This window comes from Chinchilla lanigera, unplaced genomic scaffold, assembly GCF_000276665.1.
Source record: "Chinchilla lanigera isolate Chin_1 unplaced genomic scaffold, ChiLan1.0 scaffold00036, whole genome shotgun sequence".
In the NCBI taxonomy this organism is placed as follows: Eukaryota; Metazoa; Chordata; class Mammalia; order Rodentia; family Chinchillidae; genus Chinchilla; species Chinchilla lanigera.
In genome coordinates, this window is record NW_004955437.1 from 18,491,562 (window position 1) to 18,507,020 (window position 15,459).

The window sequence follows — 15,459 nt, forward strand, 5'->3', positions numbered from 1 at the left end:
TGGTGGCTTTTTGAATTATCTTCTTGATCTTTTAAAATGTGATCTAGGGGGGCGGGGGATTTAGCTCAGCGGCACAGCTCCTGCCTGGCAAGCACAAGGTAGTGAGTTTGATCTCCAGTACCAGAAAGAAAAAAAAACCTAAAGTGTGATCTAGAAGAAATATGAATGGTGTTTTGGATAGACAACATTTTTTTTTTTTTAATTAATTTTTTGTGTGTGGTACTGGGAATCAAACTCAGGACCTTGCGCTTGCCAGGCAGGCGCTTGTGCCACTGAGCTACATCCCCAGCTAGATAACATTTTTAAAAATTCCTAGCCAGCATTATAATAGAAAGCCTGGGACTGGGGATATAGCTCAGTGGCACAAGTGCCTGCCTGGCAAGTGCAAGGTCCTCAGTTCAATTCCCGGTACAAAAAAAAAAACATTCTATAAGATATAATAGATAGCCTGCATAAAGAGATTTATCCTTTCCCAGCTATGAACTTGTTTCCTCCTCTGTAAAAGAGAGTTATCCCATCTTGTCATATCAGACACATAATTTTGGTTTTAAGAAACAAGCTGCAGTAGCTTTGAGAGGACACAAGTGACAGAAGGGTAGGAGAGTTGGCTAACCCACTTTTCAGAGACATCTGACTCTAACTTTGAAAGGCAAGCCATACAGATCAGGGTTACAATGTAGTCATGGTACTGATGTCTGAGAATAACAGTACAGAGATTTTTATTTCTATTTAGATCGGTTGATGATATGTATTCATTGTAACATACGGAATTTTTTAAAGGACTGTTTAACTTAAAATCTTCAGTTTGGGGCCAGGGATATAGCTCAGTGGTACAAGCGCCTGCCTAGCAAGTGCAGAGTCCTGAGTTTGAGTCCCAGTATCAAAAAAAAAAAAAACTTCAGTTTGTAAACTACTATAGTTGATATACAATAACGCATAAAAGCTTTCTCTTGCCATTAAACGTTATGTACCATAATTCAGAAATAAGCACAATACATTTTCAGTTTGTAGTTGAGAAAAGTTAAAAATACTCTTTAATTGTATTAAAAATATAACGTAGCTTTGAAGCTTGTCTTCATATAATATAGCATTAGAACACTGGTATAGTTTAAAAGTCACCTCAATTTACGATCATTTCAGTTTATACCCTATAAATTAACAATATCTAAACCTGGTATGATAATTAAATATTCAGTGAAATTTAGATAAGATAAATTAATCCACATTTAAAGTTATTGCTACATTTGTGAGTTCAGAATAAAAATCAGAAGACTGCTTAAGTTCTCTATTTGTGCTGCGCTTAGGTATGTTTCCACTGGACTCATTGCCATAGTTTCTTAAATTTTTTAAGGAATTGTTCCTTTATGGCTGAAAGTGTAGATTCTACAAATTATTTTATAATATAACTTGCAGAGCCTTAGCAGAAGATCTGCCAAGGCAGGTTAAGTATTTTGGGGAAAAATGGTGAGTAGAGTACTTTAAGAAAAAAAAAGCAAAAACGAAAATCCAATCAAAAGTATATGCAAGTTACGTTATACCAATGCTCACTCTTTACTCCACTCTTCTATTTCATTTTGGTAATAGGGTTGGACGTCTAAGGGGAAAGCTTTAGGAATGACATTTATTTGATGAGGTCAGAGTTTGATGACACTATCTCCTAAAAATGAGTTGACTAAAAATTGAAATTGAGTGTAGCTGTCCAGAAACTAATCCTAGCTGAAGGATTCTGAAGCCAGTGAATTTGCTGCTTTTTGTGTTTATGTAATCTCTCAGAGTCCCGTAGTAGTTGAACTGATCATTGTTAACAGACAACGTGAGCAGTGATTGGAGGCAATCATTCACTGTTACCTCTGGGGTATAGTCTTTACTGTGCAGTGGAAGAGGTTACTTATGCTGAAGGAAGACCGTCACCAGAGAGGGAGACGGTACCCGTACAGTCTTTGGCAGATACGTTCAGTTTTCCTCGGTCGGTTATTCCCAAATAACTTCGTGAAGCTGGAGTCAAGCTGGTGTTGCACACAAGCTCTACTCAGTCGGCGACTGAACACTGATTCACGGAATCTCGTGTTTGCTGCAGCCTCATTGGTTCTTCGCGTTGGCTCTATGGTCCTTGCCTCGTTCTAGCCACTGGTCCACCCCTGCTTTGAGATTTTGAAGAGCCATGTAACTGTGAACCTGTCAGAGGACAGCAGAGTAACATTAGGAAACAGTCCAGATTTGTAATAGCAAATTTCATATTTTAGGGCTTTATTTTTCTTTTGCAGAGCTATGGCTGCTGCTCTTCGGTGGTTGCTGCAGTGGATTTTAGGGCTTTTTTTGGCCCCAGCTATCAGTTCGACTTTCAAATTCAGAGACTGGGATTAAGTAGTAAAGCATGTATTTGCAAAAACATTAAAAACCAAATGTATGTATTTTATCTTATAAAAATACAAAAAAGACCTATATTTTCAGAAATGAAAGCAGTAACCTACTTTTGCTTAAGAGCCCCATAATTAGAAAGCCTTCAGGCGTGTTTACTCACCAAAACATTAGTTACACCTGGTGAAAAATGTGGCTAGTAAATCCATTCAAATGGGAAGGGATCGAGGGAGGGAGGGCAGGGGGGTGATAAAAGGGAATGAAGGTGTGTTGTGTACATGTGCCGGCTCCACACGGGGAATGTAAACATCACGCACCACAAACATGTGCTAATCATTAAAAACAATCCACACCAGAAAATGGGATTAATGCTACAAGGAGCCGAACTAAGAGAATTGGTTGGACTGCAAATGGCTTGCGGAAGATTAGATTTTTACTGTTTTTGCTCATTTATCATTAACAGGGAACATTTAGTACTTCTAAATTTCACCTCCAACATAATAAGAACCCTGAGGGTGGTGACAAGATGGCCGTGGAGAAATTAAGACATCCTCCCATTACTCCTTTTTAATACTATTTACAGAGTACATAATTAAGAGATTAAAAAGCTAAGGTAAAATCAGATTCACCATAACCTGAAATTTTCGACCTTCTTACCTTGGCCTGACAGCTAAAAGAAGTTTTATTCATGGCAATATGGGCTTTGCCTACATAATAAAATCTACGCTGTATTCTTAAAGAATATTTTAGATGTTACAAAAAAGACTCATTTTGCTCAAATTTTTAGATCAAAAAAAATTGAAGTTTATCAGACTAGTGAAATATTAATTTACATGGTATGAAAAAAACAAGTTTGGTTTGAGAAATGGAACTCTTTATTGTATGCCACCTTCCAAAATGAATTTAGGTTATTTCACAGATGTAGGAAAACTAAATACAGAAAATATGGAGGAGGGAAGGTAGGTGTAGGGAAGGCAGAGAGAGAGAGAAAAAGAAAAGATGAAGGCAGGGTGTTAACGTATAACCGGAGTAGTAGAGTAAGAGCTGCCGCCCCGTCCGTACCTGTGGCTCCCCTGCCAGGTCTGGCCTGATGAGGATACTCGGCTGCACATGCCTGACGACGCTGCGTATCCGGCTGAAAGAAAAGGAGAGCTGCATCTTAAAACGCATCTTAAAACTTCTCCCGAAGGAAAACACTTCAGGTTTACAGAGGGAAACATGAAACTGGCAATAATGCAAAAGGCACCATCGGCCAACCGGAGAGAAAAGTCAGCTGAGGGCACTGTAGAATTCTGAAGAAAAAGATATCCAGAGCCACTTGCTAACCTCTAAAAATTACACATTATACAATTTTATTAATATGTCTTTAAGAAAACTTAGCAATCTGTATAAAGGTTCAATACTGCAGTTAGCTTCCAAGGGAATTTTACGTGATTTCTCACTTGTCTGTGTTTTAAAACAACCCACCTTTTCAGTACAGTGATACACTTAGGCTTTACCATATACTGAAATTTAACTTTATACATTTTTAGCTTTATGAAATAAAAAGGAAATATGCTATCCCGCTGGGCTCCTGGAATGAAAAAAAAATCCCTTAATTCCCTGTCAGCATTGAAATGGGGGATGTAAGGAAGAAGAAAACCATTTTTTTTTTTTTTTTAGTGAAGCCACATATTCTAGAAATTATGCTGCAAAAAAAAACAAAAACAAAAACAACAGAAATTATGGTGCAGCAAATTTACTTTTGTGAAGGGCCAGGTAAATCGGGTTTGTTGCCATTTGGTGGTTATGGCAACAAATGAATTTCACTGCTCTGTGAAAAGTAGCCACAGGCAAATATGCTTGGTGACTCTGCTTTTCAGTAAAGCTTTACTAAAAACAGGTGGTAGGCTCAAAAACTCTTCGTAGTTTACTGATCCTTATTCTGCAGAAAGCACCAGTGGGCATAGTGGCAAAGTATTAGTCTTTCCCTCCCTTCATGAGGCCCCTGGACTCAACTAGATTTTGTTTCCTCTTTTTTTGCCTTTTTGAGACAGGGTCTTGCTATGCAGTTCAGGCTCACTTTGTAGCCCAGGCTGGTCTCAAACTTGCAGCAATCCTCCTGCCGCAGCCTCCCGAGCGCTGGGATTACAGGTGTGCGCCACCATACCTGACCCTCATTTAATGACAGCAAATAGGGAGAAAAATGACTAGGATATACATTGCTTTGTTATTGTTAGAAATTTATTTAGACTTTGAATCCTTAAGACTTGAAAGGTTTTCATGGGTTTATTGTTGAGACAACCAGAATTAAATTTTGAAAGTACAGCTATCGAATGTAATTACCAACATCATTTAACATACGTCACCTGGATCAAATTATGAGACAACCAATAGATGTTCTCAGGCGTTTTGGGGTTCAAGAAATCAGAAGTGCTTGTTTTTGCCCTTGTTTTCAGTGAGTGTCCTAAATTAAACCTCATGAAGTCTACTGCATTCAATAGTGTACCCCCAAAATTCATGGCCACCTGTGAATGTGACCATATTTGGAAATACGGTTTTTGCAGGTATAATCAAATTACGGTGAAGTTGCCTGGCATGGTGGCCCATGCTAGTAATCCTAGCACTCGGGAGGCTGAGGCAGGAGGATCGCCGCTAGTTCCAGGCCAGCCAGGGCTCCATAGGGAGTTCTAGACCGAGCCAGGACTACGTAGAGAGATCCTGTCTGGGAAAAAAAATGGCAGTGAGCTCTTACTGGCTTAGGGTGTACCATGAGTTTAGTGACTCTATCTGTAAGAAAAAAGCATACAGGATCCAAGGGCATATAAAGATGAAGCGAACATTGCAACTACCAGAAGCTAGGAAGAAGCAAGGAAAGATTCTCCAGAGTCTGCAGAACGAGCCTGGTCCTGCCAACATCTTGGTTTTAGACGAGCCTCTGGAACTGTGAGGATAAACTTTTATGCCACCCAGTTTGTGCCATTTGTGGTAGCACCAGGAAACTGACACAAAGCCCCCTCCATGTATTATCTTCATGATTCTCTTAGAAGAAGGCTGTCCAGTACTTTGGGCTGACATACTTGAAGGGTCATGAGTTGGGATAAACAGGCTACCAATACCACCATTCTGAAAACTGGTGCACGATGTGGGGCCTTTGGTTTGGGGGCACTATGGCCCCAGTCACTTCACAGCTCCACAAGTCCTCCTCTTGCTACTGAGCAGATGAAGTGGCTACACCCTGATGTCCAGGTGGGCAAGGTCAGTGCATGGCCCTCTGGCTCCCAATCAGGCTTTTTTTTTTTTTGTCTTAAGAGTAAAAGGATGAGTAACTGCACAGTAAATGGGACAACAGTATGAGCCTTTAAACACCAGGAGGAAAAAATCCAACTCTTCCCCTGAGTCTCCTCAACCTGATGCCAGACTGACGTAATTCCACGAGCCGGTGGACAGGGAAGTCAGGCTCATACAACACACACTGAGATTTAGCATTTTTAAATATTTTTGAGTACAACGAAAAATGCTATTTAAATTGTTTAGAATTTGTAATTTATAAGGCTGACAAAAGAATGAGCAGGGACCAATTCGGTTTTGGGGTGTTTTTTTCTGGTACCGGGAATCGAACTCACGACCTTGCACTTGCCAGGCAGGCACTGTGCTGCTGAGCTAAATCCCCAGCCCCTGAGCAGGGACCAATTTGAATTTCAACAAAAATAGAATGCTATTTTTTATCCCTGGAACTGCAACTTTTATTCCTGGAGTTAAGCCACTAGGTAAAGTGTTAGGCCTATTCCCCCCGCTATCAAGAGCAAATAGGAAGCAGGTCACTTTACTAGAAACGACTGAGTTGTATTGGGTCTGGAAAAGTCAGGTAAGAGGATCCTCTCCTGGGGCTGCTGATGGTTAGGCTCGTCTGTCACAGCACTCCGAGCTCGACTGGAATCACCTTGGGCATGGAGTTTCTGCAAAGGAGACAGGTGACTTAAAACTAGTGGGAGCTGCATGTGTCCCCCATCGGAGGTCAAGCAGCTCCGATTCCACTGTCATAAATTAGAAGGAAGTTTGCACTTCTGGCAGCGTACAGTATAAATTAAGACCGGAGCACAAATACTGCAGATGACTGCCCGTGAGCACGTGGAAAGGCAGTGAGAGACTCACCGACGATGGCCTGTGCGGCCCCACAGTGCTCAGATGTTCCACTTCGGCGGTACCGATAGGTGGCAGCAGGTTATTTCGACTCAAGGGCATTGGTGAGGGAGAGGAGAAGGGGTCGGCTGCCACTGGGCTTCAGATCCATCAGCAACCGCCACGATGCAAAAGCATGAAATTGAATAACACGAATGAATAGATTAGAAAACAAGGGAAGTAGAGGAGCTTAAATGTGCACAGAAAGCTTTATGCCGCCTATATTTTTAAGGGATCTCAAAAGATTCTGGAAAATTAGGGTGTTATGTATTTCAGAAATACAAATCTTAAGCTAAATCAACACATCCAGTATCTATTTCATTAAACTTTAGTCCTACTTAAAAATTCTATATGTGCTCTAAACCAATGGACAACCCATAAATGATTACTTAGTGAATAGTTTAGGCATAGATTTCATATTCTTTATGTAAAATTCATTAGTTTTACCATATTGTGGAAATTCTGCTTTTGAAACCTACACTCGGGATCCTCTGAGGATTTCTTCCACAGGTCTTGGCGTTCCAGTGCGGGAATGGCTTGTGCTGATCGGATGGAGGGTACGTGGTGGGGGATTACGTCTCCTGGCAGACTGTACTGTATGTGACAGAGATGATGTACTAAGCTCCAGGGCTCGGTTTGGCCAATTTCGGGTTGGAAAGATGGTACTGGACCCAGGCCTCATAAGTAGCTTGTCATCAAGATCTCTAGTGGCCAAATCAAAAACCCACAATGAAATAAAGATTACTTATGTACAGGAAGATAAGACTCACAGGGTAAACACCCTTCTCCTAAAACTTTTAGGGGAGGGAATAAAAATAACTTTCAGTAACTTAGTTTCAGAAGGTAATTTAGAGCACAGCCATGAGAATCTAGTCTTAAAGGAGGACACTATTTCAGTCATAAGAATGGATGTTTGAGACAGCAATTCCACAGGGCTTGGGCCTAGGATAATTGAAAGTTGCGAGGGGAAGGGTGTGTGCAGGCTGTCCCGTGCAGTGAGACCACAGTAGATCACATCTGCATAAACATTTGAGAAATACGACTCTTCCATACTATGCCTAACATCAGTATTTTAAACACTGCCTTATAGATTTGGAGATTCTCTGTTTTTGTTTCTTAAACCACGTGAGAAGGTAACTACTGTATGGCATCTAAGAGGCAGTATTTGCCCCTTGAAATGGAAGGAGAGTTAAGGAATAAAGCAGCTAAGCTCTGTCACCTGTTCATGTGGCTTTCAGCAATCTCCTCAGCTTTTTTTTTGCTTTTTGCTTTTTTTCTGGTACCGGGAATCGAACTCACAACGTCGCGCTTGGCAGGCAGGCGCTATGCCGCTGAGCTAAATCCCCAGCCCTCTCCTCAGCTTTTCAGGCCATTTTATTGTCCTCTAGGACAAAACATGCTTCAGTGTTTGCAGGACTCTGAAGGGAGAACGCCCAGCACGGAACAGGCCCAAGCCTTGAGAATGACAAGAAGCCGTTCTTGTCTTCCTGCCTCCAGTCATCCACTTAGCCATGCCTTGTTTTTCAAACTTCATCCCTGCTTTTTAACAGGTCCAGGCTTTTTATCCTGTGAGCGTATTCATGATTCTGTTATCATCTCTAGCCAGGGGACTTTGAGATCCTTCTCCAAATCTGATCTCTTCCACATTTCCCACTAGATGGCCCATCACTGCAAACTGAATGTAGCCCAAAAGAAACTCATCTTTTCCTGAAAAACAAGTTTCCCTTGAACTTTGATTCCTGCTTCTATAGAATTTCATGTCTTTCATAATTAGTTCAAGTTCATTTCTTTCCTGTCCTGTGATACTGCTTAAGTGCAGACCCAAGCCCTGTGCAGATGCCTTACTTTGGATTCCTGCTACAGCAGTCCAGTCTCTATTCCACTGCTGTGAAATCTTTCATATTCCTGATTTAAATATACGTGCTGCCCAAAGGAAACTAACACTGCTGGTGGGAATGTAAAATGGTATCACTGCTCTGGGAAGTTGTAGGGCAGTTTCTTATAAAATGAAACATGCACCTATTATATCACTCTTTCACTTCCAGGTATTGACTCACAAGAAAGGTGACCACAGGTCCACAAAAAATGATCTATGGAAGAGTATTTACAGTGCCTTTATGCGTAAGAGCCCCAACCTGGAAATAACCCTAATGTTAAAAGGAGGACAAACTGCAGTGTGTTCCTACACTGGAGTACTAAGCAAGAGAAGATCACACGGAACAGCATGGATGAATCCCAAAAAAACGGCACTCAAAGCCATCACAGCCTGGACACAGTGTTCATTCGTTTCATAGTCTCTTCCTTCCCACTAATCATACTGTGGCCTATTTTTAATTTTGAGAGATTGTCAATGATGTTTGAACAGAAGCTTTAAAGTTCTGATGTCTTTCTTATCATACTGTAGCAAAAATAGTCTTGCTTAAATGTTTAGTACTGTCCCATTTTCAAACCTCTTCCCACATTTTTCTTCCTGCCTAGAATGGCTCTGTTGCTCTTCTCTGCTTATCCAAACTCCCGCCTACCCTTACCTACCGAAATGCCTCCTCTTTCGGGCTGCCATACCATTCGCTCTACCGAGCACTTGTTTGGCACTTAGTCACTACACCCCCTACGTGGCTAGGCCTCCTTAACCCATGTGTGACTTTCCAGTTACCAGCTCCCTGCAGGTGGAAATTACGTCCCTTGGACGTTTTAGCCCTGGGTGTATCTGCGGTTCCTCGGTAGGTGCTCAGGAAGGCACAGTGAGGAACCGACTTTGCTTTCTCTTTACTAGTGATTGCTTTAAACTCTGTAGTCTTAAAATTTTATACTTCTTACAGGAGCTTGTCCATTAGGGAGAGATTTCTTGGCTGTAGAGGCATCCCATGAACCAAGAGGCCATTCACATTTGGCTGGTGACTACTTGCTTGACAGAAACTCATCTAAGTGTCAAAAGAAGATGTTACTCATTGGTTGGTTAAGATACCCGCTTGATCTCCCAACTTTATCAGAAGTTAGTATTTCCAATTAGATCATTTATATATTTTCTCTCTCTGCCTTAACTTTTATAATATCTCAGCCAGTAGTTCTCCTCCCCATTTCTAAGTGACAGTAGGTTGGAGATGTCCTGTGAAGCTAAATGAAAGCAATTAACTTTAGATGACCACTATCTCCACTAGCAATTAACAGCCACACTCACAGAGGAGAGATGCCCACTATCTCCACTATCGTGGTGTTTACGTTATAGCAGAAAACAAAACAAGCAGAAAATTCACAAATGGGAACAATAATAGAAACAAATAAATAAGTAAACTTAACTTGATCTCCCTCATCATCGCATAATCCTGAACTCTATTCAGCACCTTAACTATGGGGCTAAACTACAGATGAATCCTAAACTATATACAAACTTAAACCCTTTTCTTTCACTACCCCGGGAGTAGTCAGCTCCCAATGATAACTCAAACCCTGGTTTTTGTTTGTTTTGTTTTTGAGATGGCATCTTGCTAGGTTGCCTAGGTTAGTCTCAAACTCCTGGGCTCAAATGATCCTCCTATCGCAGCCTCCCTATTACGGTACATACTGCCATGCCCGCCTGGATAACCTAAATCCTGGAGATTGTTTATTAGGAATTAATCCTATTTCTCCAGTGGTATCAGGATTTAATCTCACTTGGATTGGCATCACCACCCTAGAGCCCTGCTTGTTTTCTCTCTCAGATCATCAGCTCAGTGCCCTTTCTGCCATCTTCTCCTTCTCCACACAGTGTTTTCCTTCCTCTTTTTCTCAGTGTTTGAGTTCATCTTTCTCCATCCTTTGGTCGTTAGGCAGCCAGAACCATCTAGTTAACTATTCAGGGTTAAGGCTCTCTAAACCACAGCCAGACCAGTCCAGAGTGCTTGATCACCCCTTAAGGAGCATTGGCTTGCACGGTTCATTCCTGATGTGGTGGGTGGGTAATGAATATTGCTGATTTTATTTTTAATACCTCATTTGTGAATCTAGCTGGATAATATCTGGCCAATATACCAACAAAGCTTATGACTAAGTATGACAGTAAAACCCAGGGTTCATGAGCACATCTCAAAGATTAAAACTTTTTTTCTCCCCTTGCCTTTTTTTTTCCCCCCACAAGTAAGGTTAGAAAACCACCATGTAGGAAATTGGACTAAATAAATCATTATACAGGGATGACACCAAGTTCACAAGCCTTCTGCCAGAAAGGGTTAACTTTGTCCTTGTTCTCAGATTTAAGGAGGTTTTCTCTTCCCCTTGCCTTTCTTATTGAGGTAAATATCCAAAGACAAAAATTCATTCATATATTAAAAACCAAAAAGTGTAGCATGCGTTAAAAGGAAAAAAAAAAAAAGGAGACACAAAGGAGTTTAAGGGACAGATGTTCACAGCATAGAAAGTCTGTTATTAGCCCCTCTTTCCCTCATAATGACATCCTTCATTCTTCCCCAAGTAGACTTAGGCTGACCACATAGTTAATCCAGACTGCACACCGTACAGTGCCTCTTCCAAAGAGGTATCTAAGAATTATTTATCAACCCTAATTTGCTATTACACTGAAACTGATCACTGCAAAGAGTCACTGTTACGGTAATAAATACAGAAATGTACTAAAGAGCACTGAGTGAGCAAGTTCCCTGCGGCACTCACCAGGTCTGAGGTAATGGACAGCATCTTAGACTGTGGCACGCGCGGTAACACCAAAGGGTGCGGCTCACTCAGCACGCAGGGGCTTTCCATATCCAGCCTGCTGGTTCCAACATTGCTTTCATCATCTGAGCAACGGAGCAGAATATTTTACCTTGAGAATCTCTGACTCACAGCAATGATACTGCGAAAAAAATTTCCCCTGAAAATCTGTAATCTTTAGCAAGACTTTATTCGTCTTTGAAGCCCAATTTAAAAAAAAAAAAAGAAACCCCTTAAACTGACAGTTTGGTGTAAAATGGTCTTCTAGGATGGTGATGCCTGGTACCCAGAAGAAGGAAATGGAAAAATATCTAGAGTGAAAGCATGTGACGGTCTGGAGTTGATAGGACTGTGTCATACCTGTGCTGTCCAGTGTTGCAGCCACAAGTGACTTAAAATGTGGCCACTATGGTTGAGGAACTATAATTTTTAATATTCATTTACTTATTTATTTAGGTTTTTTGAGACAGGATCTTGCTATGTAGTTCAGGGAAAGTATAACTCCATGGGAGCCTTTGGATCATTAATCCAGACCTCAGTTCCCACAGATAAAGTTATGAAATTGGAAAGTACTGTTAAAAATCACATGATCAGGCTGGGGATATAGCTCAGTGGCACAAGCGCCAGCCTAGCAATCACAAGGTCCTGAGTTTGATTCCCAGTACCAAAAAACAAAACAAAACAAAAAAAATCACATGATCTAAAAGCTGGGTATGGTGGCAGGTACCTGCAATTCCAGCATGTGGGAGGCTGAGGCAGGAGGATTACTCAGAGTTCAAGGCCAGCCTGAGCTATATAGAAAGACTCTGTCTCAGAAAGCCAAAAATAAATAAATAATTTTTTTAAAAAATCACATGATCTATAAGGAAATGAAGGTACTATGAAAAAGAGCATGCAGGAACAACATAATTTAGGTTTGCAAAGACTTTAGAAACTGGAATGAACAGACACAGAATGTAAAACAAAATAAACTGAAAATATAAGAATGACATAAAAATGACAAGCAGATTTAAAAAGAGCACAATAAAACTACAAAAGAGAATTAAAATTAAAAGATCAACAGAAGTTAAGCGCAGAGTGAACCAAAGCAAAAAAAATCCTTAATTCAAGGCAACAAGATATAAACAATGAGCTTGAACACTAAAGGGATGCATTTTACTGTATGTAAATCATACCTTGATTTTAAAAATAGAGAAATAAAAGTTCAGGAAAATACTCTCTTACACACTGACAAAAATTAAAATCAAATAGTAAGTATTAGTAAGACTTTGAACAGAGTAACCTGTGTCCTGGTAATGGGCATATGGGCTGATGTGATCACCTTGGATCATTTGGTGTTATCTAATTTATTTTATACTGAGAATTGAACTCAGGACCTCGCACTCCCCAGGCAGGCGCTTGTGCCGCTGAGCTACATCCCTGGCCACTGGGTGTTATCTAGTAAAACTGCAGATGCATATTCCCGTGCCCTGTCAGTTTCACTCCATGGCACACCCCTAGAGAAGTTTTTATATATATGAGCCAGGAGAAATATTAAAAAATGTTTATAGCATCGGTGGTCATAATTGTCAAACGTTACACTTTAGTATTTTTAAAACACACTGGGATTTTAATATTTCTCATCATCACTGGCTACGAAAATGAATTCAAAAGGAAAAATCATGTTTCTGAGTAAAACTCAGGATGAATGCTTGTGGTCTTTATTGTTTCTAAGTCTTTTCCACTATTATCCTTTGATTTACTGTTGTTTTATTCAGAGAAGGTATAGCTTTTGAAAAAAATTACCAGTGAAAGATTGTTTCCCCATTAGCACATTAGGGTTAAAACTAATAATGATAATTTTTAAATAAATATTTTAAAAATAATAAAAATAAATAAAATATTATTCTTCCATAATTCATGTTTTAAAAACTGTCTTGATTAAAAGTTAAAATGATTACTAAAAGTAACCAGTTGTAGAGGTGAGGGTGGAGCCCAATGGTAAAGCCCTTTTCTGGCATGCAAAAGGCTTTTGTTCATCTGGCCTCTGATAGTTTTACATTGTTTTAATTACTTTAGCTCAGTAAGTTCTAACATCAGGAAGTATGGGTCAGTCCTCTAACATTTGTTACTCAATACTGTATAGTTATTCAAAGCCCCTTGCATTCCATATGTACTTCAGGATCAGCTTGCCCATTTCTGCAAAAAAGGGCAACTTTTTTGTTTGTTTTTTTGTGATGCTGGAGATGGAACCCAAAAGGCCCTGCATATGGTAGGTAGGTAAATACTGAACCACTAAGCCCCAGCCCCAGCCCAGCGGCTGGACTTCTCAGTAAAATTGCATTGAACCTACATACCTATTTGGGGAGTATGGTCATCTTAACTATATTTATGTCTTCTGATTCATGAACGTGGGATGTCTTTCCATTTCTTTAAGATTTCTTTTCTAATGTCTTTCTACAATGCACAACTCTTGCACTTCCCTAGTTAAATTTATTACTAAATATCTTACTTTTTAATTCTATTTAAAGGAGTTATTTTCTTAATCTCATTTTTAATTGGTTGGCTTTGAAAAATAACGCTGGTGTGAATAACATGGCCACAAAGAATTATATGCTTCTGAGAACACACAAAAGGAGCAGTGGATCCTTTCTGAGCTGAGCCTCTACATGAGTATCCAGCCCTAATATTACCTTAATCCCAGCCTTGTGAAACCCTCAGCAGAGAATTAGCCAAGGTGTTCTAGGACTTCTAGCTCAAATTTGTAAGATAATAAGCGTGTATTGTTTAAACCTGCTGTCTGTGATAATTTGTTGAACAACAAAGAAAAAACCATACAAATAATTCTCAACAAATTAAACATGTATCTAATCATATAATCTAGCCATTACACTACTAGGACTTAACCTAAGAGAAATAGACATATATCACCACCCAATTTTTGTATATTATTCTTCATAATAGCTTTACATAGAATAGCCCAAAGCTGAAAACAATTCAGATGTCCATCAGCAGATGAATGTTACAATGAAATACTGTTACAATTAAATACTATTTAGAAATAAAAGGAAAAAAAAAGAAAAGGAATAATTTTTTTTTTTTTGTCTTTTTGAGACAGGGTCTCGCTATGCAGTTCAGGCTGGCCTTGAGCTCACTTTGTAGCCCAGGCTGGTCTTGAACTCGCAACGATCCTCCTGCCTCAGCTTCCTGAGTGCTGGGATTACAGACATGTGTCACCATGCCCGGCAGAATAAATTATTAATACACAATGAAATACATGAATCTCGATGTATCATCATGCTGAATGAAAGAGGGACACAAGGAGTACATGCCATATGATTGCACTCACACAAACCTCTGAAGACCTCAAACTAATCTGAAGAGACAGCAGATCACTCATTTTGTCTGCATTCTTCTAATTCAACATAACAGTGAGGGCAGGAAAGAGGAATTACAAGAGGCATAAACTTTGGGGGTGATGGATATGTTCACTATTGACAGTGATGATGGTTTCATGGGTGGATTTATAGGACAGAACTTACCAAATTGTACACTTCCAACACATGCGGTTTATTATATGTCAGTTTCTGTTCAGCACAGTAATCTGAAAATGTAGATGCCACCTGCATGTTTTTCCTGACAGATCATTATACTCAGGAAGAAAGTACAAGCTCTGATTATCACAGACTAGGCCTTGTTATTCATCCACCCATTCTCAAATTTTGCTAAATACTTGTTAGTTTCTGTGGGAAATACACACATGAATCAGGCCTAGTGGGATGTTGTGATAGAATAATAAATATATATTTGGTCTCTGCTCCTAATTTCTGGCTTATAACTCAGAAAATCCTTGAAATCTCTAAAGTGATATGTATCTTTTTGTATGTCCATAACTGGTGGTTGGGGAATACTTGGTAGTTTCTGGGGTACCGACTGCCCAAGGAAGTTGCCCATGTGATTAGTTCAACCACGAGAACTTCCAGCCCTACCACCGCCCCCAACTTTGGTGGAGGGGAGAGAGGCTGGAAGTTGAGTTGATTGCCAGTTGCCAATGATTTAATCAAACATGCTTACACAATAAAGGACCCATAAAGGCCAAAAGGACTAGGAGAGTTTGCAGTTGCTGAACATAAGAGGTAACTAGAGACTCCAGAGAGGGCTCCACACCCCTTCTCCCGTGCTTTGCCCTGTGTATCTCTTCATCTGGCTGTTCACTTGCATCTTTTGGCATATTTCTTTCTCTCTCTCTCTCTCTCTCTCTCTCTCTCTCTCTCTCTC

The 15,459-nt window shown here is 40.1% G+C and overlaps 1 protein-coding gene across 6 annotated transcripts in view; it reads right to left on the minus strand.

Annotated features, from left to right (window-relative positions):
* Window positions 1–897: 897 nt before the first annotated feature.
* Window positions 898–15,459, minus strand: part of Fam149b1 (family with sequence similarity 149, member B1) — a 45,171-nt gene continuing 30,609 nt past the window's right edge. For 4 of the 6 annotated variants that reach the window (XM_013516750.1, XM_005389991.2, XM_013516753.1 and 1 more), the window contains 7 exons: window positions 11,164–11,288; window positions 9,337–9,440; window positions 6,999–7,223; window positions 6,493–6,619; window positions 6,168–6,296; window positions 3,421–3,493; window positions 898–2,175 (listed from right to left, as the gene is read on the minus strand). In XM_013516750.1, coding sequence (XP_013372204.1) covers window positions 2,102–2,175; window positions 3,421–3,493; window positions 6,168–6,296; window positions 6,493–6,619; window positions 6,999–7,223; window positions 9,337–9,440; window positions 11,164–11,288 — 857 coding nt within the window. In that variant the 3' untranslated portion in view covers window positions 898–2,101. The remainder of the gene's footprint in view (window positions 2,176–3,420; window positions 3,494–6,167; window positions 6,297–6,492; window positions 6,620–6,998; window positions 7,224–9,336; window positions 9,441–11,163; window positions 11,289–15,459) is intronic. The other 2 variants (XM_013516751.1, XM_013516752.1) reach the window with 2 other exon arrangements.